The 16,703-nt window shown below is 46.4% G+C and overlaps 2 protein-coding genes across 2 annotated transcripts in view; one reads left to right on the forward strand and one right to left on the reverse strand.

Annotated features, from left to right (window-relative positions):
• Window positions 1–13,800, reverse strand: part of LOC8027132 (cytochrome P450 4V2) — a 56,748-nt gene extending 42,948 nt beyond the window's left edge. Inside the window, exons 1-2 of the mRNA XM_029969172.4 lie at window positions 13,512–13,800; window positions 9,962–10,074 (exon numbers count right to left, since the gene is read on the reverse strand). Coding sequence (XP_029825032.3) covers window positions 9,962–10,074; window positions 13,512–13,800 — 402 coding nt within the window. The remainder of the gene's footprint in view (window positions 1–9,961; window positions 10,075–13,511) is intronic.
• A 47-nt stretch (window positions 13,801–13,847) lies between these two features.
• Window positions 13,848–14,351, forward strand: LOC120839649. Its single transcript, XM_040209956.3, has one exon. It carries the CDS (start codon window positions 13,848–13,850, stop codon window positions 14,349–14,351), a length of 504 nt encoding a protein of 167 aa, XP_040065890.1.
• Window positions 14,352–16,703: the final 2,352 nt, after the last annotated feature.

A 16,703-nucleotide genomic window follows, 5' to 3' on the forward strand; every position in this document is an offset into this window, starting at 1 on the left:
CTGAAGCTTTAAGTGACTGTCGGGTCCTCGATATTTTTCTGTTTCAGGGTGTGGCAAAAAAACATAAAAGATTTAGCCAACGCTGCACGTCCGAACCAAGTCACGCAAGATCGCGTGCATCCTGGAAAACACAGGAAACACTTGGGCGCGGTAAAACGACCGTGATGTCATCGCTCAGCAAAGGAGTGTGTGTGTGCAGGCGTTGTACAAATACGGCTGTTACTCGGGCGCTGTATGGCTACGTTTACACGAATGCGATCGTAGCGCTTCGAATCGAAAAGGAGCCATTCGCACGCAGCCTGGCTTCCTACTTTTTCCTCTTCTACCCATCTGCTACCAATCAAAATAGTCAGATCTCGATCCTATGCGCCATGGTCGCATTTACGTAAATTCAGCCTATGTTAGTTCTCCCGATCTGCGAAAGCGGCCATTTCCGATTAGGCTCGTCGCCGCCTTCCTCCGAGCTGTACCCATTTGCTTTTATGCGGCGCCGTGAATTCTCTTGAAATGTAAAACAAAAACAAAAGCGACAACAACAAAAGAAGCCAATTGTTGCAGTCTATGGAGGGATTTGGTTGGCGAATGACGAGGCTGAAAATATCTCTAAACCTGAAGTCGACCGCCTGCGTTTTGACACAGAGCATGATGTAACCACGTAAAACGTGAGGCTTGGTATCACAACGTTTACTGCATTTTACGTCTATACATATCTTCAGAGCTATTCCACGTGCTGTGTAGGATGGTGGACACAGCAGATTTCTTAGGGTGCATGTAACTATTCCATTCGAAATGACACTAATACTTTGGCATTGGTCTCCTTACCATACCTATACTACACGAATACCCGATGGATCAAATAAAGCACCACCAAGAATGAAATGTCACGGCGTTCGACATCTCACTGCGCTTTTACCATAATCGCCTAGGCCAATCATGTGCAATGCAATGAATGCGCCGTGACATTGCGTTTATAGCCTATGCATGTTCGGGTTTTTGTCTTCCAGCCTTTGAGAGCATTCTCATTTATGATGAAGCAGAATATAATGGCTCTGTCGAATAAAAAAAAACAAAAAAACAACGAACTAAAACGCTCATTTGCTGATTCTTAAAGGTGAAGAACCATCTACAAAGACCCTATGAACGAACGCGTGTGTGTAGGCGATGCCCAATCGGCTACCATGTCTCCGCTTTACAGTTCAAGGTTCGAGCAAACGACCGCGCTAACGTACGTCGAACAGACTTCTTTGGCGCACGTTAGCGCGCTCACGGGAGGCGCCTTTGGGTCAGGCCTCGCATTAATGCACGCCTCCGCGCGCGGTTGTGTCACATCGCGACAGAGCGACGATAATGCAAAGATCGGCACTGCGGCACGCTGACCCACATCGAAGGGGCGTTGCACACAGACTTTCCTTACTACCACTTGATTATTTTTTTCTCGTTCGATGTGCTGTGTGTATGTGTGTGTGTATGTATGTATGTATGTGTGTGTTTTATTCACTTCCCAAGACCGAAACTTCTAGGTTCCTATTTGCGGAAGCGTGCCGGGGACTAAACTTTCCATGTTTGTTTTTGAACGCGAGTTCCTGCATGTTTTTGTGCAAATATTTCCGGCGGGTCTTACGGTGGTTTTCCCGCCATCTCCCGAAGACGTCGCTTTATCATTCGCGGGTTTTTTTTAATGTTGGCTTGCTGCTTTTTTTTTTTTTTATGAATAATATGGGTCTGGACGAACGGGACGACGGTTCGGGCGCTAGAAATTTCTGAAGTTGTTCGGTCTGTTTGCGGCCGCGGAGCGTGAGGTGGAATACTACATCACTCCATTCGCTTCTTGTTACCCCGAGTTTCTCGGCCATATTTTTCGGCGCACTGCTGCGTACACGTGCCAGTACGTTTTTTTTTGGTGCGATGTGCATGCCAGTGAGTCTGCCTGACTGCGTGTGTATAGATAATAAAAGTTTGTGTTTACTTGTTTACGTGAGCCGGCTTGCGAGTGTGTTTGTGTATGTGTAATTAAAAAAAATATATCATTTATAGATTGCATCTATTTTAATCGCAAGGTATGTCACCAACAGGCGAAGTTCTTACTTTTAAAGATATGTTTCCGGGTCATTAAAATTGTGACTGCAAGTTAAACCAGAAGCAGGGCCAGGGGCATCTGTCACAAGGTGGAAAAACTGATGTAGTGATGAATAGATCAATCGACTGAAAACATGTCTTTATGAATGTTACCTACATGTGCATAATGACCCTGGGAAGTGTTTGGCGGAAATGTGTGAGGTGAATGACAGTGGCACTATTGGATGAATTTATGAGCTCCAGACTTTCTGATAATCTCTACCAGGGCCCGTTTTCTCGAACGCGAACCGTGGTTTAAAGTTAACTATTGTCCCTAGAAGGGGGAATTTTAGGTCACGTGACTTGGAGAGCAGGGGCGCCGAGGGAGGAGCAGTACCTAGAAGCAAAATGGCCGTGGCGTCGCTCAACGAGGGCTAATAATTCTGCTTGGTTCTACTGAACATTCATTTCGATCCGGCTGTTATATTAATGACGCACCATCAACCTATTAGCGCGTCAAGCAAAGCGGTAGTTCAGAGGGACTACTAGACTAACCGACGGCAGCATTCCGCGAACGCATCACTCTTCAGCAGTCCGGGATCCAAGACATATGACGGTACATAAGCCTTGCAAGTGTTTTTATGGTGAGTAAAAAAATGTTTTGCGAACGAGTGTTGGTATATATTTATTCTAACACGTTTAATTTGTTACACTATGCATGCCAACTCGTGAGCAGCGATTACTTTGCGGAGAAAGGGGGTTATCCACAATAAAGTCTTCGTTCCTGGTGAACAGCTGGGACATTGTACTGCTATTTTTTGTTCGCAGTGCGCCGACAGTATGCCGACAGCATCGAGGTTTCTACATATCCCCGGTGGCCAGCGATTCAACGGTGACGAGAAGCTTAGCTCCTCGTCACCGGTGGATCTGTTGGGCAAATGGAAGAGAGGGCAAACAGTTGAGATCAGCAGGAATCGCAGAAACGTGCGTTGCAAGGAACAAAAACAAGACTACAGCACCGGCGTTGCCAGACTGGAAGGAACATGGGAAAGTTAGGCGTTGTTTATGGCGAAACATATTGAAGGAAATGTTTTTTTAGATTTTCGAATATTCGTCGACAAATTATGGCATAGTAGCTAAAATTTCTTCGTACCATCGGAAGAAAATAAATTGGTCTTCAAGTACAACATTACTATATTTTGACTTAAAATACCATACTAGGTCGATAACAACCGGCGGAAAAAGAGGATAAAGAAAATAACTGGCTTGTTTCACCAATAGATGGCGCATCTTATTGCCCAATCAAAAATAATTATTGTTGTTCTATATCCAGCCGTTTCTTACAGTACCTAGGTACTTTTTCCTTCCTAGGCACCGTGGTTTACCAAAATGGGTTTACCATCGCTTCGAGAAAACCGGCCCAGGGAGTCTAGTATCGCCTTTATGTGTTGTTTCGTGCCCTCTTGGGTGAGTCCAGACTTCCAGCCTCGCCCTTGGTCGCGGGCGGATAGTTACTCCCACGCCGTTTTCCTGTGTTTTTACAAGCCTTTGCATTCTCATAGCAGGCTGCCTGGTGCCTTCTTGGCGTGTCTTGCAGCTTGAATATTCTTCTCCTAGTAGCCCAAGCGCTGGCAGTTTGGCCGGCGTTAGTGCTGTGCCTGTTCTCATTTTGCGAAGTTGGGTCGCTTCCCATCTTCGATATCCCCTTGGTAGCGAATTTTCCTTCGTTGATACGAGTCCCTGAGGTAGGTATTTCTAGCTTGTCAGGCCATTTTGTCCTTTTCCATGGAGTCTTTACCATCTCCTCTGTTCTCCCGAGTGATGGAGCTTGTCGCGAAGCTGTTACTACTTGCTACCTCCATGCAGCGGCTCGCTGAGCACATTCGTTTCCCGGAATCTCTGCATGTCCCGGTATCCGTTTTAGTGTCAGCACGACGCCCTTCGCTCTTAGATTTTTGGCGACCATTTTGTTCTTTTTTGAAGTTCAGCGATTTGGTTTGCTGTATTTATACGCTGAGAGAGCCTTTTGAAATTTAGTAAAGGTCCTGGACCCTTCCGCGTTTTCTTGTGTGCCTCCGGTTTCTTTCAGCATTGTTCTCGGCTCTGCCTTAAGTACAAAGGAGTTCTGAGCTATAGTCTCGTAGTGCCTTTTCTTCTGGTCCTTAGGTCGACTCAAGCAGCGACTGCGATCTCTTCTGTTTTAGTTGCGTCTTAATTGTATCTGATCGCCTTTTCGTGTGTGTGTTCATAGAACCACCGTTCACCGTGTTGTGTCGTCTTCCGCACTCAGCGCGCTTGGTTGCGCGCCTTGGTGATAGGCCGATTATCGAATATGCCTTTGTCTTGTCATGATAGTTTCATGTTCTTCGGTTGGGGTTTCCCCTCTGTATCGTAGCCTATATATTCGAGCAGTCTTCTGCCATCGGTAATTTTGTTGAGCCTTTGGAAAGGCGCAATGTTCTGCGCCGTCTCCCGGTCTTGAATATGGTTCATTTTTGCGTTCTTCTTTAAGTCTTTTAGGGACGTATAGTTGTGAAGTCCCGTGACGAGCCTCATGAAAAGCTTTTAGGCAAAGATATAAATATTTTAAAGTAAACATTTGGCAGAAATCTGCCTGGTTGGGTAAGAACAATTAGAAGAGAGGGAAGGAACGCCGACCAAAAATAAAAAGGAGCCCAACGTTTCGAAACCTGCTTGGTTTCTTCTTCAGGGGCGACTGTGTGCGCGAGGAGCAAGTGTTCTTCTTTTACGGCGGTGGTAAAGCGCCAAGCGACCGATTGATGTTTTGCGGTGTGGTTTGATTGGATACAGGATTATCTTACAAACCGTTACAGACATGTAGAATTTAATAATGAATGTTCATCCTGACTTTCGGTAGATTCTGGCGTCCCCCAGGGATTGGTACTTGCACCTTTTTTATTCTTACTCTATATCAATAATATTCCTGATGAGATTAATGTTAAAATACGTCTTTACGCCGGTGATTGTGTTCTATACAATGACGTTAAGTGTGTTAATGACCAGATTAAGCTCAACGACGATTTAGGCAAGGTTGTGAGATGGTGCAATAAATGGCAGACATGTATAAACCACGACAAAAGTGTTTGTATGACTGTGACTAACAAAAAGAAGCCTTTTTTATTTTTTATCATCTAAACCAACGATTTCAGCTAGAGTCACCGAATTTAAACACCTGAATCCATGGAACGGCTCCGATATTTGATGCGGTAAACACGTCAGCATAGTTTCCATTAATGTATTGAGATAATTATTCTTTCTCAAACGAACATTAAAATCAGCCACTTTAGATATTCTACTCTTAGCTTACAAAAGCTTCCTTTGTCGACTTTTAAAATTTGCTTACATCATTTGGGATTCATTCACACAAATAAGCATTAACCGCATGGAACGGATACATTAGAAGATTGTAGGGTTTATTTCTAATGCACATATCAATGTATCTGTATATCAGCTTACCCAACGGGTTGGTTTGTTTCAGTTTGATAAGAAAAAGAAACATGCATACTTCAATTTTATTTGAACTAATTAAGGGTTAGTATAACGTTAACGTGGGTGAATACCCAACTTTTTCTACAGGCTACGCCACCCCACATAACCACCCACTTACCATCTTACCCTACCAACCGCGCATCAATAGCTTTAAATTTTCTTTTTGCTCGGACAGTTATAGAATGGAATGGGCTTTCTCACGATATTACCTACCAAGGTACTGCTGGTGCATTTGTTTCTGCTTTGTGTTCCAAGTGATTGTATAAACTTTTTTTGAATTTTTACATCGTTTTCTTTTGTATGTATTTCCACCCCGCCACAATTCCTCGAATGAAATTAACAGTACAGTATATGCTGGAATAATAGATGCACTTAGAAGAATGGATAGTTGGGCGAGTTGGTGGGAATTCATTGTAGGAAACAGCGCGAAAAACAGACAAGGACAAAGAAGAAGCACACGGGACGAGCGCTGACTATCAACTGAAATAGTTTAACAGGAATACACATGAAAACGACCATTCATTTTTTGCAGTTCACACCCCGTCTGCGTATTCCGAGACAATTCTGAATTTGAATTAATTCTGAATTCTGAATTGAATGATTTCTGAATTCTGAATTGAATGAATTCTGAATTGAATGAATTCAGAATTCTGAATGAATCGTCTCGTGACACGCAGACAGGGCTGTAATGCAAAAGATGAATGGTCGTTTTCATGTTTTTTCCTATTAAAATATTTCATTTGATAGTCAGCGCTCGTCTCGCGTGTTTCTTTGTCCTCGTCTGTTTTTCGCGCTGTTTTCTACAATGAATAGCCGCACCTTTTTTGAACAAGGCCCTTGCGTCTACTTTCCTGCAGAACACACATACAGCCGATCATCGCGGCATAGAGAACGCAGCGAATAACAAGGTCGAGAACACGATTCTACGTAAAAATGCGATCTGAAAAGATAGCAATTTCGCCGTGCAGACTCTCTCTCTCCCGTATATCGCTGCCATTTTTCTGCAGATCGCCGTGATTCGCTATCCCCATGCTCCGCGGGAAAGCAGACCCACAGGCTTTGTTCAAAAACAGCGCGGCTATCACTCAAACAAATGCAATGTTAAAAAAAAAACAAAAAACAAACAAACAAACAAAAAGAAAACAGAAGAAAAAGGCGTTGCTTTGATTTAGATTTTTGATCTGTTTTCATTGCTCCTTGCTCAAGTTGAGTCAATCTCAGCTATATTGTCACGGGTGGTGACCAAAAACAACAAGTAGACAGGAAGAAATAAACGTTTAATGTGGCCGAACTTGTGCCAAAAATAAAAGGGTACAAAAGATAATAACAGAGCGTCGCGGGGGTCGAAGTCGGCGTGGCAGCTGAGTCGAACGCTGGGGCGAGACACTCCGCTCGCCTTGCGGAATCCCTTATGTACCCTCGTAGCCTTCTGGATCGTTCGGCGTAGAAGGTTCGGCGCGTAGACCATTCTAACCTCGAATCAGCAAGACGGTTCTCGAACTCACCAGAACATCACATTACAGTGTCAACAAAAATGCGCCTCCGCGGCCAGGAATCGAACCCTGGCTTTCAGCGTGGAAAGCAAGCGCGATAACCGTTAGGCCACGCGCGCGCTGCCTACTTGGCCAGCTGCGCGCGCGGCAATATGTATAGCGCTTGGCCGTTAGTTGGGCGTGGATCCTGATGGTGTCTTCGTCCGCTCCCTGTATGACTTCTTACTCGTTTTCCGTACGAGCTTTAGAGTATGCTCCTACAATTTCCCCAGTTCCGGTATCCACTTCTCCCTCAGAACCGTTTCTTGTCTTTTTTTTTTTTTTTTTCTGGGGGGGGGGGGGGGGGGGGGGTGTTACGTCGAGCATTTTTGTGATAGTCTCTCCCGCTATCTTCTGTCCCTGGACTTGTAGTTTCACTTGGTGCTCGGTTTCGGTCTGACCACAACCATGAATTTGTTCGGGTGATACTCTTAGACTTCGTCTATCGCTTGCTGCATGGTGTCCTCCTGATTTTTCAGTGGTGCTCACTTCGTCCATGATGTGGTGTCGTTCTGCATATGCACATATAATGAATCTCAGGCCCATAATGCGCTGGGATGTGACTGGAAGACCAGCCATCACGATATTGAAGATGGTTGGTATTATTACAACACTTTGTAAAGACCCCCCCCCCCCCCCCCCCCCTTCCCCCTTTCTTTGGGCGCCATTGGTCCTCTTGTCTTTCCGTTCTTGACTTGGACCTTTCTGTCCACGAGGAAGCTCCGTATGAACCGCCGGTGGATGTTGCAGAGGCTGTGGGCCCCTAGGACACAGTATTTGCTGCCCTGATAAGACTGCCAAGTGCGGAGCCACATCAAACGACTGCTTGATATCCAGGATTACGACAAGCTTTGTGCACGTCGCATCCTTGTCGTCCATCACTGTCTCGCAGAGGAGCTTTAGGCTGTCCTGAAATCCCATAGCCTACCTGAAACCGTTTTGCCCGAGGTCGGGTCTGTCATAGGTCACCAGGTACCACTAACTCATACCCCGCACGTTTATCTCCATCGTATTTCATGCGTTGAATGTCAGCGAGATCGGCCTAAGGTTTTCGACCATGTCCTCTGGCTTCCCCAGCTGGTTTGGGTGTGGGTGTGACATAGGAAAACTCCCAGTGACTGGGCACTTGTCCCCTGTTTTGCATGTCTGGTTGTGCTTTTCAAGCAGCTCCTTAAATTTAGCTGGAAGGTTCTTGAGGGCCGAGCAGATAACGCCGTCTGGTCCGGGCGCAATATTCGTCTTGGCCGTGTGTGTATTCCTTCCAAGAACTCGCCCATGTTGATATACTTGAATAAACTTATGATGATGAGCTTTTAGATGGATGGACAGAAAACAAGCAGAAACTTTTGTGTTCGAAGCGCTGAATGTAGCAAACGGACAACAAAAATGCACGATTTCGGTACGTGTCTGACGTACGCAAGTCATTCCGGGCAGGCGTTCGCTCCCAATTTCATTCCAACCGCGCTTACATCTTTCGATATCATTTGAACACCCTTAACAGCGTAAAAACGATCGAACGTCAGCGCGCGACACAATCGCCTCCGACGAGTTCGACGTCCTCCCTCCTGGCCCCGTCTGACCGCTTCGTTACGCAAGAAGAGTTGCGCGTTCTCCGCTTTTTTTCGCACTCTGACGACATTAGAACGGCGCTCGTTTGCTCACAACACACAAACGAACAACAACAATCAAAAACAGTCGGAAGGGCGATCGCCGTAACGGCGAGGAGTGCCCGGCATCGGCGTTCTCGTTTCTTTCGCCGGGACTGGGCCAGCGTCTCAGCGGCCGCGCCGTCAACAAAGTCAAGGACGAAGCTGCGGCGGTGGCTGAGAAAAATCGCTGCCTACATCTCCCTCTCTCGCGTTTTCTCCACCACCCCGGACTGACCTGGAAGCCGACCGCTCTCTTGCGTTAGAGAGCGGGCACGCGCTGCTGTTGCGCGTTTGATAATGGTTATACTGGCTGAGGGCTTTCCGCAGGATGAACCAACACTCTCCTGGTAGTAGGCTAGGGTAGGTGGGTTTTCGGGTCTCGGCAGGTTGGTTGGAGTTGCCCGTCTCGCGTTTTATAGCTGTTTTTGCTGTCGGGGGCGTTTTGCTGACTGGCTGGGGAAACGGCGGAGGGGGAGCTGGTTCTGCATTCCACAAGAAAATGCTAAGAAACGATGCTGTTGGGACATTCGTATACTGGTTCGGGTGGCCTATAGACTTCAGCGTTGTTATACGTTTGCTTTTGACTGTTTATTTGTGTGTTTTCCATAGAAAATGGCGTAGATCACTTTTCAGTATTAGCGGTTGGTGCACATGCTCAATTCCGAGTGTTTGTACGGGATTCCCAGTATGCGCACGGGATTTCTAGTATGTGTGCGTACTGGAGTTTCAATGCGTAAACTGGTTTCGAGTCGCCACTGGCTGAAACGTTATTACACGTTTTATATCAGTTGTTTGTTCTGTTGTGTACGCGGAACCCTGTGGAATTATTTACAAGGGTCGTGGTTAGTGCGCGAACTGCGACGGACATTGTATGTACGTTGCTGCTGTAGCTATTAAGTTTTCGTGGTTAGCGCGCACAAAAGGGTAACCATACGGCGATACGAAGAGACGAAGAAATATCTTGATGAAATTATTTCACTCTATACGGGAACGTGTCAACACGCAACAACAGAAAATATTGAAGCCGCAATTGTGAATTCGGAAGTGTCGCGATTATTTCAACACTTCGATTCCAGTGGAGAAGCAAGGCGTGGGAGACAAGGACTATTAAACTTCGAGAGCTTCCTAACGAAAACAAAAATACAACCGCACCAACTCCGAAAGATGAAGAGACATTCGTTCTGAGTCAGAAAGCATTCCCGTTTGTTTACGTACCTCTACGGACTCTGGCTTGAAGAGTACCACCACGGGCTGGAATCCCAGGTAGGCCTTGAAGATCCTCTCGCGTTCGAAGTAGTGTGTCATCCCAACCAGTAGGTGAAACAGACCTGCAATAATTTTGTGGGTTGCAACGACGTGCCTTAAAACAAGATCCATCCTCAAGGCGCACTCATCAATTAAAATACCCACAACTGAAACTCAACCATACACACGCACGCGCACACGTGTGTACAAACAAACAAACACACGCACACACATACACACACACACGCACGCACGCACACACGCACACACACAGACACACGCACACACACACACACACACACCCCACACACACCCACACACACGCACACACACACACACACACTCACACACACTGTACATAGATAGGTTTATTCCGTATTTCTGTATTATTTCAGTTAAAATACCACAAAGTGTTCTAAACTATTTATCTTAAAAGGTGAAACTAAGGCTAAACTATATATTATGTTATTTAAAAAAAAATAGTGTTTATATTTGCTCGATACTACTTAGGTTCGCTAGGTTTGCTGCTTAGTATTTAGCAGATAGTTTATAGGAGTATTCATCTTCAAAATATGGCATAAAAATGGGCAAAAAACAACAACAAAACACCGAATTTCAAAGCCGAAACCTCTTCCGATATCCTAAGAGAAAGAAAGAGTGTGTGAAAAAAGGGAGAGAGAGAGAGATAGAGAGAAGGAGAAAAATAGAAAGATAAAGGTGACATTACATTCAAACTATGCATAGGTAACTACTAACACAAACACAAATGACGCAGCATTCATCTTTAGTAGAACTTTCTCATTATTGCCGAAAGCACCTCTGTTAACTGTTTACAAACGATAAAAATAAGACTCGAAAGTTTAGGTTCGTGCTTTTATTTTGAGATGCAGGACCAAGTAAGACTTCGTTTTGCCAAGGTCCAAATCCTGTTCCGCATACCTTCCAGCGCTCTCTATTTAGCCACGGTTCCGAAGCCACCCTCGTCACATAAAACACGAGGCGACCTCGACGATGATGCCAAACAAGATGTACAGAACCGCGAAGGCCAGAAAGCAAGCCCGGCTGCCTTAGATGAAGGGCATGCAATGTACTCCGCCGCGGCAGCCATGACGCGAAATCGAACTCACCGGCCGTCTTCGACACCGCTGTCCGATCGAGGTAAATAGGTTCAACGTGAATCCAGCATTCAAATGCGAGCCTTGCGCAACTCACTTCAATCTCTTCGTTTTTTGTTTTTTTTTGGTATGTGTTTTTCGGTTGACGAAATTTCTGCTTCGCCTCGCAAAAAAGACGAGAGAGAGCGAATTGAAGCCGTGCAGCGTGTGACGCGCTGCACGGCTCAACTCGCTTTTCGGAAGTACGAGGCGAGGAAACTCCGACAGGAGGCTTTTTTGCACCGGAAGTCGGGTCACGCTAGTGTCCTCGTGGCGAGCGCGGCGCGCGGACGCTTTTTGGGCACGGAAAAGAGAGCCAGAGTGCGTCGGAGTGGTTGATGCCTCGAAATAAGGTCGCTGCTTTCACGCGCCGTTTGAGGGAGGCAGGATTTGGCCGGGCTGGGTTTCGAGGTATTACGCGGTTTTACAAGTTCGGCTACCCGGGCGGAAGCGCTTTACCGCATGCCGCTGGTGATCTGATCAGGAACGACGTTAGGTTGTGCCTCTTGGATTTGCTTTTTTTATTCTCATTTGTTTGTTTTGAAAGCTTTTGTTTGAGTGTTACCGTTTGCAGAAGAGTATGCTAACCGTAGGACAAATGATATTTCGAGGGAGTTCGGTTGGGGTTGTGGAGCGGGCAGCAGGACGATATAAGTGTCGCCGCAGGCTGCATGACTTTCGGACACAGCTGCATGTGCCGTTGCATACACTGATTGTGTTCTCAGCTTTCATCAAACACGCAAACAAACAAACGGGTGGAAACTGAGTTTTTTTTTTTACCATGTCGGTGCGCAGCATCTCTCCACAAGAAGTGAGCGGTGTTCGTAGTGCCAACATTGAGGGGTTTTCGGCTTGCGAAACAGTAAGTTTAGGAACCAGCGAACGCTTTACCAGTTTTCTCCCAGCTCTGTTAAAAGGGGACAGTGCTCCCGGAAACTGGAACGTGCATGCCTGCGTCCTTGCGCACCGAGTAACGAGGCCGTTTTGACGTCAACTCTTTGATCACCTGCTATCGCCTGCTTGGGTTACACCCGATATTACCTGCATTGCCATTAGCATTCCATAAAGGTTTGAGGGACACGGAGGCTCGAGCCAACCACGACCGCCCTTGACAGTTTTTTTTGTTGTTGGTTTGTCTGTCATACTTCCGCTTATCGATTCCTAAGAACACATTAACGTGCACTCCTCCGAACGCTGCCAAACGGCGTGACCTTGGATACGAAAATTAGACACGTGTAACGCGTTTCTTGTAGGGTCCGCGAGCGCTACAGCCGCGCTTTGAGGCGAAGCAAACTTTGCACAAGCGCGCGCACACACACACATACACGAACGCACACACAAACATGTGTGAAGTAACAGCGCATTGCAGGGAGAAAGGGTAGTCTCCCGGTGCATGGGACAGCTGTAGTGTCCTGTAAAGCCGGGAGGTCAGCTAGGGATAGAGGCCCAGGAACGCGTTTTTCTCCGCAATTGTTTTTTGATCACGCGTAGCCACGAGCGTTGCTGCTATCGAGGAGTCGCTATATGGCTGCTGTCTTTTATCTTCCAAGTTGCGTAAGCTGTAGGCTTGTCCTCAAGCGCATTATCTTCCGTCCACGATAGCGGTGTTTTTTCTCGTGCCAGATGCAGGAAGTTTATGAAGATAAAAACGAACATGCGTCGTTGTCTGTTCCGTTTTTTCCCCTTTGTTTCCTGTCTCTTTGAGCGTATTTTGAGGTGAATTCATAAACTATGATCTCAGCTTTGTTTCCTTTATTATCTAGATATAACTATATTATATGACTACTATCATTTACATAATAATATTAACATTATCAATAGTTAATATTTGAGCTCCACGAGATTAAGTTGTTGCTGTCCTGAAAAAATTTGTTTGTTTAGAGACACACTTGGTATCTTACACCTAAAACAACGCATCCCATTTTCAAATCATCTCGCAATACACGTTCTTTATTTCCTTCAAAGTTTTATATTAACCCTCGTTAATTGTTTTCTTCACGCTGAGTCTACATATAAAATAATTCGGTGCCGCGCAGTTCACCCAGAAGAGTGCCGTATGTTATAATAAAACATCCGGATGAACTTTGCTTCATGCGCTTTCAAGTCGCTGCTAACTTTGAGACCCTTAATGTCTCACAATTCAAGAAACGCAGGGCGTAACTTGTCATGTTCCCGCTTCTCGATTCGTTCTTCGGCGTCCTTTTCCGCTGATGCTTGAATCCCGTGGACTAAGGAGCAATAAATAATATGTTCGGGACTCGCCACGTCTTACGTTTCTTAAGTTGTATGTGACCAAATCTAAGCCATTTGTAATAACAAAGACTCTTCGGGAAGGATCGAGACGGTGATATGAAAATTCTACGTACCTGTGGATGTGCTGAACACGTTCTTCATTGCCGCACCAGTGATGAGGCAGTGGATGTTGAAGAGCGGCGGAAACCAATCCGACGGCCCGGCCATCGGCCTCAGGGCCTTCCACATGCGGTAGAAGCGAGCCACCACCTGGACAGCATAAGCACACGCCACCGCCAGCAACGCGCACAACAGGAGTCGCTGGGTGGCCACAGTAACGGTCATCACCATCACGTACCGCAGCGACAGCGCCGACGTCGCGCTAGACACTGCCGAGAACGTACTCGTCACGATGGCAAACATGATGATCACTCGATCATCCGCTTCAGGGAACGACGTCCCTCCTGTTCATGGTTGTCGTCGGAGGACTTCTGGAAAACAGAGTCCTCACCTATGGAAGCCTTTGGTTCCTCTTGTCTCAGATATGGCTGTCTCTGGTTCCCCTTGTTCCAACTATGAATGTATATCGCTCCTCTTGTCCCGGTTATGGCCGCCGTCTCTGGTTACTCTTCTTCCAGCTATGGTTCTCTCTGGTTTCTCTTGTCCCTGTTATGGTTGTCTCCGGTTCCTCTTGGCCCAGCTGTTGCCGTCTCTGGTTCGTCTTGTCCCAGCTATGGCCGTCTCTGGTTCTCTTTGTCCCAGCTATGGGCGTCTCTGTTTTCTATCGTCCCAGCTATGGTTGTCTCTGGTTCCTCTTGTCCAACCTATCGTCTCTGGTTCCTCTTGTCCAAGTTATGGTTGTCTCTGCTTCCTCTTGTCCCAGCTATGGTCTTGGCTGGCTGCTGGAGTTGAATCCTAGTCCCTGGCTTATCCTACGCAGCGGACAGCCATCGGCTTGTCGCGGCGAAAGTTGATGCGATGTTACGCAGAAGTGGATAGGTGGGTATTGAGATGAGATGTTAGAGGGGGTGAGGGGGGAGGGGGAGGGCGGAGGAGGAAGTGGGAGGTAGCGTAGAAAGCGCGGAAGACGTTCCCGGGGGGAAAGCTTGGTGGTGTTTGCTCGGTTTCCGGCAGCGAGCGGAGGTTCATCCAACTGTCGCACTTGCCATTGCGCGTCTGCGCTCGTCGAGAGGGGGTGAGGGTATCAGCCGTTGACGGAGAAAGCGCGGCGCGTGAGCGGAAGAAGGTCAAGTCGGCCCGTCCGAACCCCCTCCACCTTCGCGCCGCCGATTGCGGCGTGTCGGGAGCTGTTGGAGGACCGTGCGGCTCGTAGTGGCCGTAACAATATACTTAGGTCTAACAATATCTAAACAGGTCGCCGAAAAAAAAAAGTATCATTCTTGGAAGATTCCATCAGACATTGTTTAATTGTTCCTTGTATTTTGCATAGAGTTGACGTAATACTGTCCAGCCACCGGTTATGGTAATGCTTTGCTTGTGAGTTCATGCAGTCATAAAGACTCAAGTAGTTAATCGAATGAGTGTACAATTTTTTTGTTCGGTCCTTCTGCACATTCGCTTGCTTCTTGACACCTCCACCTGCTCCTCGGGGGCGACTTTTCACCAATTTTGTGTGCGGTTCGTAAGTGCTCGTTCGGTATTTGTTGAAACCCATAAACACGAGTTGTGTATTAAAAGTCGATTCATTGCCACGAATATTGTAAGAAAAATACACAAGGGGATCAAGGAAACCTATATGTGACTCTTATTACGCCACCTTGCTGATCTGAATAAACGGAGAGAGAAAGAGAGAGAGAGAAAGAGAGGCGGGGGGGGGGGGGGGGAGGGGGTAAATCCGCTCTTCTAATCTTTTGCTGGGAATCAGCAGAAGTTATGAACAAGAACCAAAACAAATTACATGAGATAACGACGCTGGTCTATGCAGTATAGATGATAAATATCATTAAGCATGCACTGCAGTAGAGCATGCATCACGCAGTAGTGGTACGCGACCGCGCTCCTGTACGTGCTGTCATGCACGTCTAAGTCATCTAAATTGCAATGGAAAGGGGTGGGGTCGGACCCAGGATCCCCAGGTTCCACAGCGGGAGCTTGCACTCCATGTGCTCCGAGCTTCGGGTCACGTCGGAAGAGCTGGAGAGCTGACTATTTAAAGGATTTGGCTACCAAAACAGACGTGTCCCAGCTCTCAGCTGACATCGACTTCCTCCTTGCACAGTTGTTTTCGTTTTATGTGTCTTGTTGGTTTCGTTCCCACAATTTTACATTGTCATGCTAATTTTAGTTTTGATTATTAGAGAGTTTTAGGGAACCGTTTTTGCACACCCGATATGGTATGACGGGCCCTCCAGTACGAACTGCGCACGCGCGAGTCTTCTGTGGTAGCGCATGCGCAGTTACGTACCGGGCGGCCCATCGTGCCGTATCGGATGTGCAAGAACGGTTCCCTAAAACTCCCTATAGTCATTGACGGTTGAGGAAAGACGACTGTTTGTTTCAAGTGCTCCTCCGCATTTAAAGTCGTGCGTTGTGTCAACACCTCGTGGTGGCGGTTGGTTCTATCCTCGAGGGTGCTTCGAGCTACGCGTGAGCTAAAAGTTTTCAAATAGAGCTTGTGTGCCACTTGGTTATTTTGTAGTTACCGTAGTTGAAGGCTACACCCTCACGTCGGAGATTGCCCTACTACGAGACACACTCTGCTGTTTTTGAGTTTTCGTTTAACGTTTCAAACCCTTGTATAGTCACACCACGTGCGCTACATGCAGAAGTGTTATGTCTGAATATTGCAGCTGATTTGTGGTATACGCGCTAACAGCATGCAAATCGCTCTATTATAGTAATCATGGTGCATATAAAAATTATGTTATTAAGGAGTAGGCAGAGAAGGCCTCTCGTCCTTTCTAAGAACGCCATAAAAACACGAGGCGTTATAACATTCGCGTCAAAACTGACTATTAACGGTAATATTACTTTCGAAAGCACAAACATCCTTACCGTAAACTCGATGCTTATTTTTCGCAGCTTTAACTCAAAGTTCTGCGTTTTTTTTAATTGCCGTAAAACAGTACATTACAACACTCTGACGAAATCGCGACATGCTGTTCGGTGGTATTAGGGGTGCATATTTAAGACCTATGTGTAAAAATGGAGCAGACCAATGGGGAGTCTTCAAGGTGACACTGGTTTCGCCATTTATGTGTCCCGCGTTAAAAAAAAAAAAAAAAAAAAAAAAAAAAAACATAATGGATTTTTACCGGTTTTCTATACCCAAATTTGCTCTTGTTATGAATCCTCACCAACCTCTT

This window comes from Ixodes scapularis, unplaced genomic scaffold, assembly GCF_016920785.2.
Source record: "Ixodes scapularis isolate PalLabHiFi unplaced genomic scaffold, ASM1692078v2 PGA_scaffold3__209_contigs__length_174095766, whole genome shotgun sequence".
NCBI lineage: Eukaryota > Metazoa > Arthropoda > Arachnida > Ixodida > Ixodidae > Ixodes > Ixodes scapularis.

Excerpts from the sequence above, each read along its gene's own strand:
- LOC120839649 (XM_040209956.3), top strand. The coding sequence starts at position 13,848 with ATGGTTGTCGTCGGAGGACTTCTGGAAAACAGAGTCCTCACCTATGGA.